At 52.6% G+C, this 15,475-nt stretch overlaps 6 protein-coding genes across 6 annotated transcripts; 4 read left to right on the plus strand and 2 right to left on the minus strand.

Moving 5' to 3' along the window:
- Positions 1-340: 340 nt before the first annotated feature.
- Positions 341-1,305, minus strand: sidH (enoyl-CoA hydratase/isomerase family protein). The gene is made up of 2 exons (XM_071027791.1): positions 1,062-1,305; positions 341-1,006 (listed from the first exon to the last, which is right to left on the minus strand). The coding sequence occupies exons 1-2, from the start codon at positions 1,285-1,287 to the stop codon at positions 420-422; spliced, it is 813 nt and encodes a 270-aa protein (XP_070891791.1). The 5' UTR covers positions 1,288-1,305; the 3' UTR covers positions 341-419.
- Positions 1,306-1,416: 111 nt separating this feature from the next.
- Positions 1,417-3,491, plus strand: BJX67DRAFT_340416 (GNAT family N-acetyltransferase). The gene is made up of 2 exons (XM_071027792.1): positions 1,417-2,543; positions 2,610-3,491. Exons 1-2 carry the CDS (start codon positions 1,563-1,565, stop codon positions 2,979-2,981), a joined length of 1,353 nt encoding a protein of 450 aa, XP_070891792.1. The 5' UTR covers positions 1,417-1,562; the 3' UTR covers positions 2,982-3,491.
- A 1,576-nt stretch (positions 3,492-5,067) lies between these two features.
- Positions 5,068-7,886, minus strand: BJX67DRAFT_19392 (transcription factor domain-containing protein). The gene is made up of 5 exons (XM_071025381.1): positions 7,107-7,886; positions 6,624-7,052; positions 6,195-6,567; positions 6,009-6,147; positions 5,068-5,956 (listed from the first exon to the last, which is right to left on the minus strand). Exons 1-5 carry the CDS (start codon positions 7,670-7,672, stop codon positions 5,532-5,534), a joined length of 1,932 nt encoding a protein of 643 aa, XP_070891793.1. The 5' UTR covers positions 7,673-7,886; the 3' UTR covers positions 5,068-5,531.
- Position 7,887: 1 nt separating this feature from the next.
- Positions 7,888-9,230, plus strand: BJX67DRAFT_19372 (DnaJ domain protein). Its single transcript, XM_071025378.1, has 2 exons — positions 7,888-8,240; positions 8,310-9,230. The coding sequence occupies exons 1-2, from the start codon at positions 8,102-8,104 to the stop codon at positions 9,056-9,058; spliced, it is 888 nt and encodes a 295-aa protein (XP_070891794.1). The 5' UTR covers positions 7,888-8,101; the 3' UTR covers positions 9,059-9,230.
- Positions 9,231-10,363: 1,133 nt separating this feature from the next.
- On the plus strand, positions 10,364-12,628 carry BJX67DRAFT_376602 (universal stress protein family domain protein; the record flags this gene model as incomplete). The annotated part of the gene is made up of 4 exons (XM_071031909.1): positions 10,364-11,483; positions 11,550-12,295; positions 12,352-12,413; positions 12,466-12,628. 4 exons carry the CDS (start codon positions 10,364-10,366, stop codon positions 12,626-12,628), a joined length of 2,091 nt encoding a protein of 696 aa, XP_070891795.1.
- A 429-nt stretch (positions 12,629-13,057) lies between these two features.
- On the plus strand, positions 13,058-15,130 carry BJX67DRAFT_369318 (H(+)-transporting V1 sector ATPase subunit B; the record flags this gene model as incomplete). Its single annotated transcript, XM_071030748.1, has 8 exons — positions 13,058-13,156; positions 13,251-13,335; positions 13,516-13,541; positions 13,619-13,780; positions 13,838-14,154; positions 14,207-14,481; positions 14,537-14,755; positions 14,820-15,130. 8 exons carry the CDS (start codon positions 13,058-13,060, stop codon positions 15,128-15,130), a joined length of 1,494 nt encoding a protein of 497 aa, XP_070891796.1.
- Positions 15,131-15,475: the final 345 nt, after the last annotated feature.

Genomic DNA, 15,475 nt, shown 5'->3' on the forward strand with positions numbered 1-15,475 from the left:
AGGCAAAGTGCCAAGTGATGGCATTAGCATAGACACATCCATTTGAGGGCGCCGAAATCGGGTAGTGTAATGGGATGTGGATTCGACAGCACCCACACTCTTTATGAGGGAGAAGACGAGCGTCAGGTGCTGGTGGATCCCTGGATCTCCTCGTCAGGGTAGCAGTGCCATGGTGGCCTGAGGCCGGGGTCTGTTCTATACTAGTAAATTACAAAAGATACTACTTACTACTAGTAGGCGTATTTATTGTATGAAATTACCCGCGAAGCTTCTTACCCAGGAAGGAGCGATCGTCGGTGGACAGTCCTGGCAGCACTGACGACATCCAATCAATAAACTAGCTCGATTCAAGTTCTTCTCCTGTGGTACAGTTTTTATCATTTTTTTGCCCCTGCGCTTGCGTGTTGAAAGGCGTGGGGCTACAGATTACTCGGCCTCCATCGTGGTTTTCGCTTTTCCACAAATGCTTTGACCCCCTCGTAGAAATTCTCCCCTGCCATGAGCTTTGGATACCAGGAATCGACCAGGGTGGAACTGGCTTCTTCCACACTAGCAAACTCCCATCCGTAATGCAAACCCTCTAACGTCACGCGGATGCTGTCTGGGCTGTTTTTTGAGATGGCTGTTGCTGTTTCCACAGCACTCTCTAGGAGCTGATCGTGCTCCACCACTCGATTTACTAAACCCCAACGCTCGAGTTGTGATGCAGGGAAAGGTACACCAGTCAGAGCTATCTCAGCCGCCCGCTGCTTGCCTATCAATCGTACCAACCGAGGGAGAGCTCCAGCAACGGCGGCGATCCCTCTCTGGACCTCGGGCAGCCCAAAAGATGCCTTTTCGCTGGCAATGACAATGTCGCAGTTGACAGCCATCTCAAACCCGCCTCCCAAACAGTATCCATTGACGGCGGCGATAATGGGCTTTTCACTTCTTCGACGAGGCAGTCCGGCTAGTCCAGGCGCTGTCATTCTATTTACGGTCCCGCGTGCGTTGAGCTCGTCCCATTCTGGTGACAGTGTTAGATGAGTGAGCTAGGAGCAGATGCTAGGAGGACTGAATACCTTTGAGGTCAGCTCCAGAGCAAAATGAGTCTCCGGTTCCAGTGATGATTGCGACTCGTAGATTCGGCTCAGCGTCAAACCACTCCCAAAGCTGTATGATGTCTGTGCTCATAGCAAGTGGGATGGAATTCCGCTTCTCTGGTCTATTGAGAGTGAGAAGCAGAATCTCAGGTGTAGGGAATGAGACGAGGCATCCCTGAACTGGTGGGTGTGGTGTGTTTGTCATTCTTACTGTGGTGCTGAGAAGAGTTCGGGGCGGAGCAGCTGGCAGCCTTTAAACAGCTTGACGGTGAAAAAGCGGTTCCACGTGTACCTCGCTTGATCAGATTCTAGTCTTGTACACGAAGTAGAGCCGGCTATCGGTCCCATCCAAGGTCCAGTTGGCCCAGGCGCTTCTCCACTCAGCTTTACGGTGTCTTATAATTGTGCCGACCCCAATCCTCCACGATTTGGAGCGCATTTCTCCTCATCTCCTCACCACTCCCCAGGAGGACTGAAAAAATGACCACCGTACAGTCCCCTTCTGCTGGTAAACGGGCATACCCCTGGGTGAAACTCCCTCATCCATACCTTACCACCTATGAAATTCACATTGTTTCCGACTCGAGCCCCCGACTGCTTCAACTCCGACTACACGACTCCCAAGTCCCTGGCCAGCAGTTACCGGAACCCCTCCACGCCGATTCATTGACGTACACGGACATTGCCATTGACGAATCGTCTAAAAAGATTCCAGACAACGATAATAGTCCCTGGGCACGGAGTCAGAGAGCACCGGGGACTACTTTCCAATGGACTGGCAATGAGACGCCCTCTCTCGGACAAATCTGGAATGTCATACACGCAACCTTCCTCACACATCCTCAACACGAGGCCCTCCGCTTGGACTTGAAGGGTGCAGGCAGCGAGATCATTCGCGAAGAGTGCATTCGCACCGGGCTAGCGGTCGCCTTCCCTTCACCACGAGTTCCCTTTGGCAATGAGAGTAAGCCCGCTGGCGTTGGCACTCTCATTCTCTTGCGCTCCTCATTTTGGCAGGGTGCTGCCTCGCCGCTCGGCCCCCGACCGATCTGGGCAATTGACCAAGGAACACACGGTCTCCTTCGACGCTCTGGAAGTCAATATCCGCCAATGCCCAAGAATTACGAGTTTTCGATGAAATTCCCCGAGGAGCGGATCTACGCTCGCCACCCCATTCGGCCCGTCAAGCCAAGTCCAGGCTCTCTGGTCTACAGTCGCTATATCCCTCACCTCGATAAACACTTTTCTCTCCAGGTGGTTGATTGGCGGAATGAAGAACATCTCCGACGCTTTAATCGATGGCAGAACGACCCCCGTGTTGCCAAGGGCTGGAATGAGACAGGCACCCTCGATGAACACCGCGAATACCTACGACGCCTACACGAAGACAAGCATGTTCTTTGTCTGTTCGGTCGATTCGACGACTTCCCGTTTGCTTACTTCGAGGTATATTGGGCAAAGGTGAGTAATCACTCCAAGTTCTTCCCTGAAACCAGATTGTATGCCTGACGACCGTGCTTCAAATAGGAGGACCACTACGGAGCCCACTACGACGCCGGTGACTTCGACCGCGGCCGACACTCCCTAGTCGGCGAGGAGAGCGTCCGCGGTGCCGAGCGCGTCAACGCATGGTGGTCAAGCGTAATCCACTACATCTTCCTCGACGAGCCACGAACGCTATGTGTAGTGGGCGAGCCCAAAGCCGCGGGTGGAACCGTTCTCTCCTACGAAAACGCTCAAGGACTCACAATCCAGAGCTACGTCGACCTAGGTCACAAACGTTCCGTCCACGTATACTGCAGCCGGGAGAAATGGTTCCAGCTTTGCCCGCTGTTCTGGGATGGGCGCGAGCGCCCGTTGGAGAGCTCTGATCGTGCTGCATGGAATGCGAAGCTCTAGCTACCTAGCCACAATGGCTCTTCAGAAGTACTTCCAGTGAATCGATAAAAAAGGGGAAAATCCTGGACGCTTTTTGGCCCGATTGTTTCCGATGTCGTAGTCTTTTCTGAACCCAGTGGGATAGTGGATCGTCAACAAAGTTTGTCCCGCCTTGGTGGGTTCCGACCCTTGCTGTCAGGAGCAGGCAGAGCGACTCGCGGACGCAGAGCAGAGCACGCAATTGACAAAGAGATGCGGTCTGGATTAATCAATTGCAAGGTTCAAGCCCTGCTGCTGACCCCACCCTTCAACGCGGACAGAACCAAGGCTGCAGGAGCAAGGTTGACGAAAAGACTGTCGAGCACAAACGCCAATAGAATCCCTAGGACCCGAACTTCCGTGACCCACCCGTAGCACATCACTATCAATCTAATCAGATAATCACGGAAACGAAATTTCGGGCCCCCGTTACACACTTGGAAAATGGCTGCCACGAGCGTGACGATCCAAAATCCCAAGTGTACCAGTACCGCTGACCGGCGCACGATCCTGGATATGTGACCCATTGACATCAAGGCTTCCCTTCCAATTCCTCAATCCCCATCACTGGTGGCCTGGAAAAAGAGAACAGAACAAATTCCCGCTCCAGTTGCAACCTCTTGCTGCATCGGTGGCTCTCGCTCCAATTCAAACACCCAATTATTTTCTCCGTTTGATCTTGCCTGGGCTGATCCCTGTCTAATCAGATGATCAGATAATTTTTGAGGACCCGCCACTGTCGTGCGTTGCTGCTGCAATACGGGGCGAGGTTAGAGAGCGAGGATCGGCATTAGACTTTGTTCAGAGCAAAACCATGGTAACAATACCTGCGTACTCTCTTTTTCCTTTTCTTTCCTTAGTGGGTGGGGTTATGACTGTCTGACTGGTGCGCCATTCCCCTGGAGATGGGGCATCTTTGAGATTTTCCAAGATTCTCTGGAAAAGAACGCGGACATACTAACAGAAGTAGCAGGAAATCGAGTCTAAGGTACGATACGGAGAGCGATCAGTCCTGTCAGAGGAGGAGCAACATTACAAGGACTCTCGAGCAGGGTATCAGTGAAACGAATTATGGAGTGACCCAGTGTCCTGGCCCCCGAGCCCATATGCCAATGGAAACACCTGGCTTTGACTTCCAAAAACACTCTGAGCGGATTTTACTTTGCGTGCCTTAACGACAGGACCCCTGGGTTCCAAATTCCAGCTTCAAGTTGCATGACATGAACAGCTTACTGTACGATGAGACTGAGCTCCGACGCCTTATTCGTTGCGTCTGCAGAGAAATGCAGGAGGGAAAATAATTCGATCCTGAATCTCGAGACTCGAAAATGTGAGGTTGCGCTCAGAACTTCTCTCAGCTTGTAATACAGAACCGTACAATATTGTTGCGCTAGTAAGAAAACGACGGTTCCGTCACGTAATACAGGTACCGCAGATTATCTCGATCAATCAATCATATCAGATAAGATTTCCACACAACATACACACTCCCAAAGAATTGACACCCCACCCCAAGACAAAGCCAGCCCACTGCTTAAGAAAAAATCGCCAAAAAAAAACCCACCCACACGAGGATGATCCCCACGGATTCTGTGAGATTCCATGCCTCCCTCCTTCGCTTAAGATTGCTCAGTTGAATCTAAGCCGTCCCGTCCCTGTCCCTGTCGCTCGGATGCAGGCGTTCCGCGCGCACGTCGCATCTGCCCCCACCTGAGCCAAAGAGGGAATTCGCTGTTCCATCCAATACCGAAGATGCCGCTTTCTGGCAGTACGGAGGCGATATCGGCGTTCTGGGGCTAACTCCCGATCTTATTCTAGCCTTTCCAAGTTAGTTGGAGTTCAAAGTCAACCTTGAAGGTCCTCCTCCTGCCCCATCGGAGCTCGGGAGGAAATCTGGATCGCCGGTTCTTTTTCGGATCAGATAACTTTGGTGGCGTTTTTCGGAGAATGGCTCTTTTCTCCCTTTTTTTTTATCGTCAACGGTGTGAAGGGGGAGGGGTTACCTGATAGTCTCGTGCTTTCTTTGTGAGTACTGCTAATTAACTCTGCCGTTTACCTTTTTTGTTAGGGGCTTCTTGTTGGATTTGAGCGGGTAGCTGCTCATACTTGTAATAATGGTCTTTGTGGAAATCTCATTCGGCTATTCGGAGAAAAATAGGCCTCGGTATACTGTACGTCTGTGATGCAGGGGGGATGATTGTTACACTACAAGTCCCTGTAAATGCTAGTGATATTTCATCATCCTGCGCGCCTTGAGAGTGCCATTATGCGCATGTTGCTTTGATGCTCCTGCGGAGGGTGCTGTGAGACTGGGATCGGCGCAGAGCACTTTTAGTCCTGCTATTCATGCCAGAAGAGACAATTTTGCAGATCTAGTTTCTCATGACTCCGGAGAAGGAAATTAGGTTCCTTGGTACTGGTATATGCCGTGCTGCGCTCGAGCTGATCGAGCAGTCCGTTAAGGAACCAGAAAGACATCCCGAAAGTTTGTGTCTGGCGGGAAGAGTCCTCATCTGATCTCTGTACAACAGATTATGCAGTCGGGAGCACTCCCATAAACCCAAGACCCGACAATCCCCCGACATCCCACTGGTTATCAAACGAAATATCCGGATTCGAGAACGGAAGGATGTCAGGCATCAGTTCCGGCGCGATATAATACATCGGTGTCCCGCTCTCCCGGTCAGGGAATTCAAAGAGAGCCGAAGGTCCAACTTCAACCGGCTCAACGGTCGTCCCAGCTGATGACGCGGACATGGTGAGGATCTTTGAAACTGACTCTGCACACTGTGTGATGCAGATGTTAGCCAGATCCCAGCCGTCCTTGGCCGCTGTTTGGAGCTTCGTCCAGAATCGGTCCAGGTCTGCTCTGCATTTGTCGGCGACGATGGGCTCGGGGGATTCAACGGTGCAGCGGAGGAGGATTATGACGGTAAGGATGAGGTGGTGAGCTGTGTCTATTGGTCTCAGATGTTAATACAAGGTGATTCGAGACTGGGGGAGGCGTACAGGGTAGCCAGAACTCTTGGAGCTGTGCTTTGGTGAGCCCGCAGACGTAGTTAACTATGTCTTGCGCGGATCGACGTAACTGCCCGAGGTGGTATGCGATATGATCTTTGCGGTCCGCGTCTGAAGACATTGTTGCCGCCTGAGCAATCTTAGTACTGCTCCATAGTATCGGGAGAGGTGACGTACGTGCAATGTTATTCTTTTCAACAAAAGTCTAACAGAGAGACATCCCAACCGCAAACTGCTGCAACCTGGAATTCTTCGTTCGTCGCCATCACCCGGCCGTGCTTCCTCGGGGAAGCAGTCATCCCAGGCGTCCAGGTCGAACTCTAGCCGGCGGATTTGTTTCCAGATATCCTGTTGGTCAATTATCAAGTTGTACGCAAGTGGGAGGATATCCCCAAGAACGAGGGTCAGCCGGCATAGCCTCGAGAAACAAATATAGTCTGTGCTCCTATCAGGGCGACGCGGGCTTACGTCAAGATCGTACACGGCAGGAATTGGGACGTCGTACTGGTCCTTTTGGATCATCGGTGGTGTACCGTGGGCGAAGCTTGACCTGAAGATGTGTTTGCGAAGTTAGACGCAAACTTTCCGGATGGAGAGAATACCGACCAGTAATCATGGATCAGCACTGCCCACCAGAGTCGCCTCCGTAGCTCTATTTCAATAGCCGGGCGTTTCCATCCGCATGGGTTGCGGTTGAGTCCCAGGCTAAAAGCTAGCGAAACAGCACGCCCATTGTTGATAGCATTTCCCAGGACTGAGTAGACTGGACGACCCAGCAAGTCCAGGACAACCGCGTAAAGCGTGGATATACCCGGTGCAAGAAAGTCCTGCTGTAGCGCTTCGACAGCAAGGTTCCACACGAAAAAAGTGTCTGGTTGAGGTACTTTTCTAAGAGTGGGCGAATGGTTCCACAGGATCAGAGAGAGGGCAAAGAAGTCGCAAATGAGCGTTGGGGAAACTTTGTCTTGGTGATACAGTTGAGTAAACGAGTCCTGATCAAACACTGGGAATGCTGGGTGAATGTGCTTGAAGTATCTGATCTCACTGCATTAGCCAACATGGAGATAGCACAAGCCTTCGGAGCCTCACAGATCAAGCAGTTCATTGGCATTTGACCGAAGAATCTGCATGAGAACCTCTTTCTGTTGTTTACCTGGATTTTCAGCCATTGCCAGTCCCTCTCTTCGTCGGGGAACCTTGAGATACACCATCGGGTTATTCGGTAGCGTGCTGCCCCCAACCCGCGAGGTTGGCCGGGACGACATGTACCGCTCTAGGATCCGAATATCCTCCGAGATCACAGGGCTGGCAACCATGGAGAGTTCTGACTTGGAACGAGCCTGGTTAGGACCCCCGTGGTAATCTGATCCAACCTCATCGGGTCCAACCTCACCAGCAACGACGGAGGATCGCGGCTGTTGATGAGGTTCTTCATTCTGCCGTGCTGTCCGCTGACTAGCATTGCACCTACTAGGGCGAGATTCTGCGGACTGACTCTTCTTCAGAGAGCTAGATGTATACTCGCAGGGGACCTCTTGGAGGTTGCACAGCACACAGGGGCGATCTGGGGCACCACCTGTGCATCGCCGCTTGAATCGGCGGCATCTGTCGCAAGCTGGCACCTTGTGAGAACGATAGGGACGTCGCTGGGTCATATCTCAACTTTCCTCAAGCTGCATCGCTCAAGAGACAGGTGTAGTAAGAGCATTGCTGCCACAGTCGAGACGATCCCGGCGGAAACGCCCACTATTGACGAAGTTCCCCGCCGGGAAACAGCTTGGGTCCAGAATGCTTTGGAGCAGCAATGATTCACGTGAGTTCATATCAAGCAATAGTATCTCCATTGTAAAAGTAGACAGCTAGTGTTATTTTCTCAGGTCAAAGGCCCTGCCTTGACAGAGGGACACCTAAGGAGCTAAACCAGACTAGGCAACCAAACAGCTTTGCAGGTGAGGTCCAGGTTCTCTGCAGAGCTGCGGCGCGTTTCCTCAACGCGTCCTCCCGCAGCCCAGGAAAACACATTTCTCAACCGTTTCCCGCTCACCTCAATCCTTAGGGAGCTCCGTTCAAAGACTTCGGATATCATGGCTCCGCGAGATGGAGATGTCCCTGACGAGCCGCCCGCCGCGACGGATCTCTACGAAATCCTGGGTATCAAGGAAGATGCGACACCAGAGCAGATCAAGTCAGCCTACAGGAAGCTAGCCTTGAAACACCATCCCGGTACATACTCTACGCCACTCTGTCCTATACTTGCGGTATTACCTGCGTCCAGTCGCTAACGAGCCAAAGACAAGGCCTCTCCCGAAACGAGGGAGGAAGCCAACCAGCAGTTCCAGAAGATCGCCTTCGCCTATGCAATCCTCTCCGATACCCGACGACGACAGCGGTTCGATCTCACCGGTAGCACGGCCGAAGCGGTCGACTTGGATGACGACTTCGACTGGGTGGACTTTTACCGAGAGCAATTCTCCTCTGCGATCGACACGAATGCGCTCGACAAATTCAAGAAAGACTACCAGGGGTCGGCGGAGGAGGAGAGAGACGTGCTCGCCGCATTTGAGACATACGAGGGCGATCTAGACAAGGTCTACGAATCGGTGATGCTGTGCAATGTTCTGGACGACGACGATCGGTTCCGTGCTCTGATCGACAAGGGCATTGCCGAGGGAGCAGTGGAGGGGTATAAGAAGTACACAGAGGAGCCGGAAAAGAAGCGAGCGCAGCGACTGAAGCGGGCACAGAAAGAGGCGAAGGAGGCCGAGAAGCTGGCGAAGCAGCTGGAGAACGAGAAAGAGGGGAAGCGCACAAAAGCGGGCGGGCGGAAGAGCAAGAAAGGAAGTACAACAGAAAGCAATGATTTGGCAGCGTTGATACAGCAGCGACAGGCGTCTCGTGCCGAGTCGTTCTTCGACCGGCTGGAGGCGAAGTATAGCCCCTCAGGGAAGAAGCGGGTGGCGATGGATGAGCCCCCGGAGGAAGCCTTCGAGGCTACTACGCGGCGGGGCTCGAAGAAGACGAAGCCCAAGACAAAGGCATAGAAGCGAAGCTTTTAAAGTAGAGTGGGTATGATTGGGTCAGGTTTCTGATGTTTGTTTGGGGGTTGGGCGTTTTGGGGTCATGGCGTGTGCGTGACAGCTACATTGGAGTCATAGTGAACCATTATTCTTCCTCTCTGATCTCCACCATAGGGGGTGGATTGATACTATTGATACTACTCGTGATACAAATACCTCAAGAGCTTCGTGTACAGCCACAGTGGCATCACACGACAGAAAGACCCCCGACAAGAGACCCAGTGTTGCCATTCAGCCCCGTCCAAGTGTCTTGTCTCAGTCTGCAATGATTGGGGATCTCCTGTGCGTCATTCCGAATGCATCACAACTATTGATCGGCTAGGGAAAGGAGCTGCAGTGACACCTTTTGTCCAACAGCTGAGCGCACCTTTGCACCTCTGATCACCTCCCTTGACGGTGATCTCCTCAAGCTAGCGAACACACGCAAGGGAGAGCGAGAGGATCCTGAACGATGGGTGGCCTCTCCTGTGCCAAAACCCCGCATGCCGAGGGTTGAAAAGGCCAAGGAGCATCCAGCTGTCCACTTTTGAGTCCTGCCGAGAGCTTTGGATCCCTCGCGATGATTTGACATGAGTTCATGCTCCTTTCTTTGCCATCAAATCATCAAATGCCCAGGCTTGTCATCTTCTTGACCCCTCTGCGCTTTTTTCCCCCAGGTAAATAGCTCAAAACCCTGTCGCCCTCCCTTTCCCGAAACAATAGTCTCTTTCAGAAACACAGACTCTCTCCAGAAGTCACGGTCATTGTTCCGGTGATTGACAGAATAATATATCAAGATTACCGCGGCTCTGAGCCTTCGGGATTTACAGACTCTACCGTCGGCTCCGTCGAACCACACACCATCCTCGGGTGCAGAAACCAAGAGCGAAGGAGCGAAGGTGAAGCCCGACCAGAACCACCGCAACAAAAGGAACTTGGTCGCGGCGACCGAGATTACTCTTCCACCGGTCTAGATCGTCGAGATTCACAACCTTTTTGCATGTGGAGAAGTCCTCAGAACACCTCTTTCAGCTCTTGAGCTAGCTGTAGCCTAGCTGCTTGCCCAGACTTGGGCATTTAACAATATCGCAAGCAGTCCTCCCCACCTTGGCTCGAAGGTCCTTTTGGATACCAGGTAACGAAGAGAATCTGCTCCTTTTCACACCTGGACTGCGAGCCACGGTGAAACTAATCGTCATACCCCAACAGCTCTCCACATTCCACCGCTGCGACTGCCGTTGAGTCCGGTACTCCACTCCTTGTCAACAGCCGTGGGCGGCACCCACAAAAATGCCGCCCTCTAATCGAAGGCCTGGCGGATTGGCCGCAGCGCTGGAAGAGGAACGTCTCGAGCTCGCTGCAGAGCACCACCATAATCCATCAAGTCGAAACAGGAGCTCCGGCTACGCACCCCCAAGGCGAAGTATTTTCGATACCGCCACCATTCCCTCTCCTGGCTACATCGGTCCACGGCATGGTTCCATCGCGGGAATTGGGGTTGGCGTGACTCCGCCCACTGGGCGTGGCGACCAAGAATCTTCTCAATCTGCGACACCAGTCCCAACTGAATCTACTGAAACGCCGTCCTCTTCGACCTCTACAACGCCGGCAACCACGCCAGTAATGACGCCGAAGACGCCATACACAAACCTGAAAACCGCCCCTCCTCCCCTTAAGCGTCCTGACCCCCCGGCCTCCGACAAAGGGAAGAACGGCGATACGAAGAATAACCCCCCGGAAGCCAGACGGCCGAGCATTCGTTGGGATTCTAATGTCGACACGCCGCCTAGCGCTAATGGCTCGAGGCGCTTCGCACCCCCACAAGAAAAGGCTCCCCGAGCACTTTCAGGAAAGGGTGCGATGGCCGCTGTGATATCCGGCTTCGAATTGAAGGTAGGATTGCCAGGCTTCTCCAGAGGGCGAGACTCTAGTCGAGGTAGCTCCAAGAGAGGCACCTCCCTGGATTCGCACCTGCCCTCTCACTCTCGACGGGCGCAATCCGGCTCTCCCGCGCGTCGTTTGCCGAATCCAAACCCGCGCATTTCAATATCCGAAACCCCAAAGCCCGTGGGTGATAAGACAAAGGAGAGCAAAACTGAAGCAACCGACGAGAAACATCTGAACCCTCCCCCATATCGTCGCGGATCCTCGGAGACTGACGCCAGAGCCTCTTCGTCCGGAGATGAGCGGCTGTACGATAGTGACAATAACCCGTCAGAGACCAGCGAAGAAGAAGAAGAGGAAGAAGAAGAAGAAGAAGAAGAAGAAGATCTGTCTTCGAGTGACGAGGAAGCCGACTCCGAAAATAATAGTGAGGACGTGAAACGCGGTCGGAAGACAGCTGCCGACCAGGATTCCTCCGACGGGGGGGATACGGCGGAGGATTCAAAACCTACCTCAGACGAGACGGGTATGTGAACCTCTACACCCCTCTCCAGGAACATTCTTCGTCGATTTGCTGACCAGCAACGCGTAGACGGCGATCAAAGTAGATCCAGGGGCTCCGAGTTGATCCATTCTTCAAAGACCGGTCCGATGCCAAAGAACCCAGAGGTCCAACCCCAGACAAATTTTGATCCCCCATCGATGGCAAACACTCCATTTGGCTCCGACGATGAAGCCGAACTGAGCGATATTAAACGAGCGCAGAAGCTAAGCATTCAAATGTCGAGCGTTGACAATTCAGTACGCAATCGTTCCATCCGGACCATTATCCGTGGGGACTACGCCAACATACAGGAGGACGCCGAAGGAAGTCAACGACGGCAACGTAAATACTTGGTCACCACAGATCTCAGTGAAGAGTCTGTCTATGCACTAGAATGGACAATTGGGACCATCTTGCGAGACGGAGACACTATGTTTGCGGTTTTTGCCCTGCATGAAGAAACGGGCACCCAAATAGGCGAAGGTGCGAAAGCAACGCAGGATGTTGCTGCCGTCGTGGGGTCGCAGACCGCGGAAACGGCTCAGAAATCCCAGAACGACCCCTCGAACCCGAATCTACCCCGGGCTCTGTTCAGCCGCTTGGGATCAGGAACCGATAGCAGGCCCGGCTCAGTCGATGCTCGGGGGATGTCCAAGGCAGAAGCTGAACGGTCACACGCCGTTCAACTCATCTCTCAGACCTGCGTCCGACTTCTGAGAAAGACGCTACTGCAAGTCCGGATTGCGGTCGAGGTAATTCACTGCAAGAGTCCCAAGCATATGATTACAGAAGCTGTAAGTCTACGTCTTATGCTACGCGCCGCTTCCTACAGCACTGACTTCCCTTCTAGATCGATGGTCTAGAGCCGACACTCGTGATTGTGGGCGCTAGAGGCCGGAGTGCGCTGAAAGGGTAGGTCTATTCATCCCCGATTCATTAACGGAAGACTGACTGGCCACGAAAGCGTCCTCCTGGGATCATTCTCCAACTACCTTGTTACCCACTCCTCCGTTCCGGTGATGGTGGCACGGAAGAAGTTGAAGAAAAAAGCGAAGAACAAGACGAACGTCCGCCTCTCGAACAACCTTACGACACCGAAAAAGCTGTCAGCGGCAAGGGTAGATTAAGTAGCTAAATGTTCCTGCACGATTTGATGATTGTTTCTTGCCTGCATTTCCAATACTATGACAATGATGATCTTCGGCTGGCGCAACAGACGGGGCGGGTGGGCTATTTCTTTAAACTCTTCTAGTTTGCATTTCTGAAGGTGTATGGTTACAATATTAATTATTCAAGAATGATGAAGCGATATTGTTATGATTTATGGAGCTTGAGAGGAGCTGCCTGTGGTGACAATGCCAGATATCACGTGCTTCCTCACTGTTCCGCCAAATCGACCAGCGAAACGAACGAAGAGCTGGTTCGATCTCCTCGACGTTGACGTTGACGGCTGGCTTCGATCTTTGGAGCTCCTTCCTTCTACTCGCTCGTCTCTTCGTCTTTCCTTTCATCCTAGTCTGTTCCTCACCGGTGCCATTCTCCGGTCTCCTCCAGCCATGACCGACGTTGTCGACCCGCGAATGACCTCCGTCCAACCTCGCATCCGGTACAATACAATCGGAGGCATCAACGGTCCCCTCGTCGTCCTCGACAATGTCCGTATTCTCCACTTCGGAAGCTTCCTCTGGTCCTTCTCTTGCCAGGCGCTTCCATCGCATGATCCCCAGGCCTAACAATGTGCTCACCTAGGTCAAATTCCCCCGCTACAACGAGATCGTTTCCCTGACCCTCCCCGATGGAACTGAGCGGTCGGGTCAGGTTCTGGAAGCCAGAGGTATACCTTTATCTCCCCCGGTAGATCGCTTTGCAGTTGGGGGGCTTGTACAACTAACTACAGCTCTTCATGACAGGATCTCGAGCTATTGTCCAGGTGCGCAGTATACGACAGCAGCCACTCGAGCTTGCTTTCCTTGGCAGAGTACTGATGTACGGGTGACCTACTAGGTGTTCGAAGGCACACCAGGAATTGATGTTAAGAGGGTATGATGCCTCATTCGCATTACTGCTTCTATGATCATGGCCGGAGCGTATCACTAATGCTATTGCTCCTGCACTAGACCAAAGTCGAGTTCACCAACCACAGCTTGAAGCTCGGTGTCTCTGAGGACATGCTGGGTCGTGTCTTTGACGGTTCCGGTCGCGCGATTGACAAGGGTCCCAAGGTATTGGCGGAGGACTACCTGGATATCAACGGCCAACCCATCAACCCTTACGCGAGAGTACGCCCATCAGGTCCCCGTTTGTCCAAAAGCGGTCGCGCTGACGTAGTGCCATAGGTGTACCCCGAAGAAATGATTTCGACGGGGATCTCCGCTATCGACACCATGAACTCCATTGCACGTGGACAGAAGATTCCAATTTTCTCTGCCTCCGGCCTTCCTCACAACGAGATTGCGGCTCAGATTTGTCGCCAGGCTGGTCTCGTCAAGAAGCCGACGAAAGACGTTCACGACGGCCACGAGGAGAACTTCTCCATTGTCTTCGCTGCCATGGGTGTTAACATGGAGACCTCCCGTTTCTTCACACGCGATTTCGAGGAGAATGGTAGTATGGAGCGAGTGACGCTCTTCCTAAACTTGGCTAACGATCCAACGTAAGTCCCGCCTCATCATTGCTACAGGATTCGACTAACTGACTATTTACAGGATCGAACGTATCATCACACCCCGTCTGGCATTGACCACTGCTGAATACTACGCTTACCAACTGGAGAAGCACGTTCTGGTTATCATGACTGATCTGTCGGCCTACTGTGACGCTCTCCGAGAGGTCTCAGCTGCCCGAGAGGAAGTTCCTGGTCGTCGTGGTTATCCGGGTTACATGTACACTGACTTGTCGACTATCTACGAACGTGCTGGGCGGGTACAGGGCCGGAACGGATCAATTACCCAGATTCCCATCCTGACCATGCCTAACGATGGTATGCAGCCCAAAATAATACGCCCTCTATATTACACCTCCTAATGATTATCCAGATATCACGCACCCTATCCCCGATTTGACTGGTTACATTACGGAAGGGCAAATCTTCATTGACCGTCAGCTTTACAACAAGGGCATCTACCCACCCATCAACGTCCTACCATCCCTCTCTCGTCTGATGAAGTCCGCCATCGGCGCGGGCCGTACCCGTGCGGACCATTCCGATGTATCCAACCAGCTGTACGCCAAATATGCCATCGGGCGAGACGCCGGTAAGCATCCTGCCTCCTCTAACCCAGCTTCCCTCGTATCGGTTAACTGATACAACCAAAATAGCGGCCATGAAAGCCGTCGTCGGGGAAGAAGCCCTGTCCTCTGAGGACAAACTCTCCCTCGAATTCCTCGACAAATTCGAACGCACCTTCATCAATCAGTCCGCCTACGAATCCCGCTCCATCTTCGAATCTCTCGACATTGCCTGGAATCTCCTCCGCATCTACCCCAAGGAACTCCTCAACCGTATCCCCAAGCGTGTCATCGACGAGTTCTACGCCCGGTCCGCCCGCAAGATCCCCAATAAGGATACGCGTGATAACTCCGCCCCGGAGCAGGCGCAGTCTCAGTCAGCGGATTTGATCGAGACCTAATCCAATACACTTAGCTTAGATCCTTCCTTCCTATCCTTACACAATCTCCCGGCTGATCTCGCCGGTTATGATTCGAGCGCAAGCAATGCACAATGCGATGCTCTCATAGAACACCCGAAGGTGGAATGGGTTGGCTTGACTTGACTTGGCTTTTGCAGTACTCGACGAGCTTTTTCGTGTTTGGCGCGTTTCTCTATTCACCACATCTTATATCACCCACTTACCTATCCATCTACATACCTCTCTTCCCGTTGCTTATTGGTGTCACTATATCATAGTCACGTATTGCAATTTGTCGTTCTATACTACGGACACCAAAATCTGCATATACATATCTCTGCTATC

The sequence above is a fragment of the Aspergillus lucknowensis genome (genome assembly GCF_044049455.1).
Source record: "Aspergillus lucknowensis strain CBS 449.75 chromosome Unknown BJX67scaffold_1, whole genome shotgun sequence".
NCBI lineage: Eukaryota > Fungi > Ascomycota > Eurotiomycetes > Eurotiales > Aspergillaceae > Aspergillus > Aspergillus lucknowensis.

Bases quoted from the DNA above. Each gene is read 5' to 3' on its own strand.
- sidH (XM_071027791.1), bottom strand. From the start codon at position 1,287: ATGACAAACACACCACACCCACCAGTTCAGGGATGCCTCGTCTCATTC. The intron at 1,007-1,061 runs GTATTCAGTCCT...CACTGTCACCAG, and splicing joins CTCTGGAGCTGACCTCAAAG to AATGGGACGAGCTCAACGCA.
- BJX67DRAFT_340416 (XM_071027792.1), top strand. From the start codon at position 1,563: ATGACCACCGTACAGTCCCCTTCTGCTGGTAAACGGGCATACCCCTGG. The intron at 2,544-2,609 runs GTGAGTAATCAC...TGCTTCAAATAG, and splicing joins TCGAGGTATATTGGGCAAAG to GAGGACCACTACGGAGCCCA.
- BJX67DRAFT_19392 (XM_071025381.1), bottom strand. From the start codon at position 7,672: ATGACCCAGCGACGTCCCTATCGTTCTCACAAGGTGCCAGCTTGCGAC. The intron at 6,148-6,194 runs GTACGTCACCTC...AAGATTGCTCAG, and splicing joins TGAAAAGAATAACATTGCAC to GCGGCAACAATGTCTTCAGA. The intron at 5,957-6,008 runs GTACGCCTCCCC...TGAGACCAATAG, and splicing joins CCAAGAGTTCTGGCTACCCT to ACACAGCTCACCACCTCATC.
- BJX67DRAFT_19372 (XM_071025378.1), top strand. From the start codon at position 8,102: ATGGCTCCGCGAGATGGAGATGTCCCTGACGAGCCGCCCGCCGCGACG. The intron at 8,241-8,309 runs GTACATACTCTA...AACGAGCCAAAG, and splicing joins AGCCTTGAAACACCATCCCG to ACAAGGCCTCTCCCGAAACG.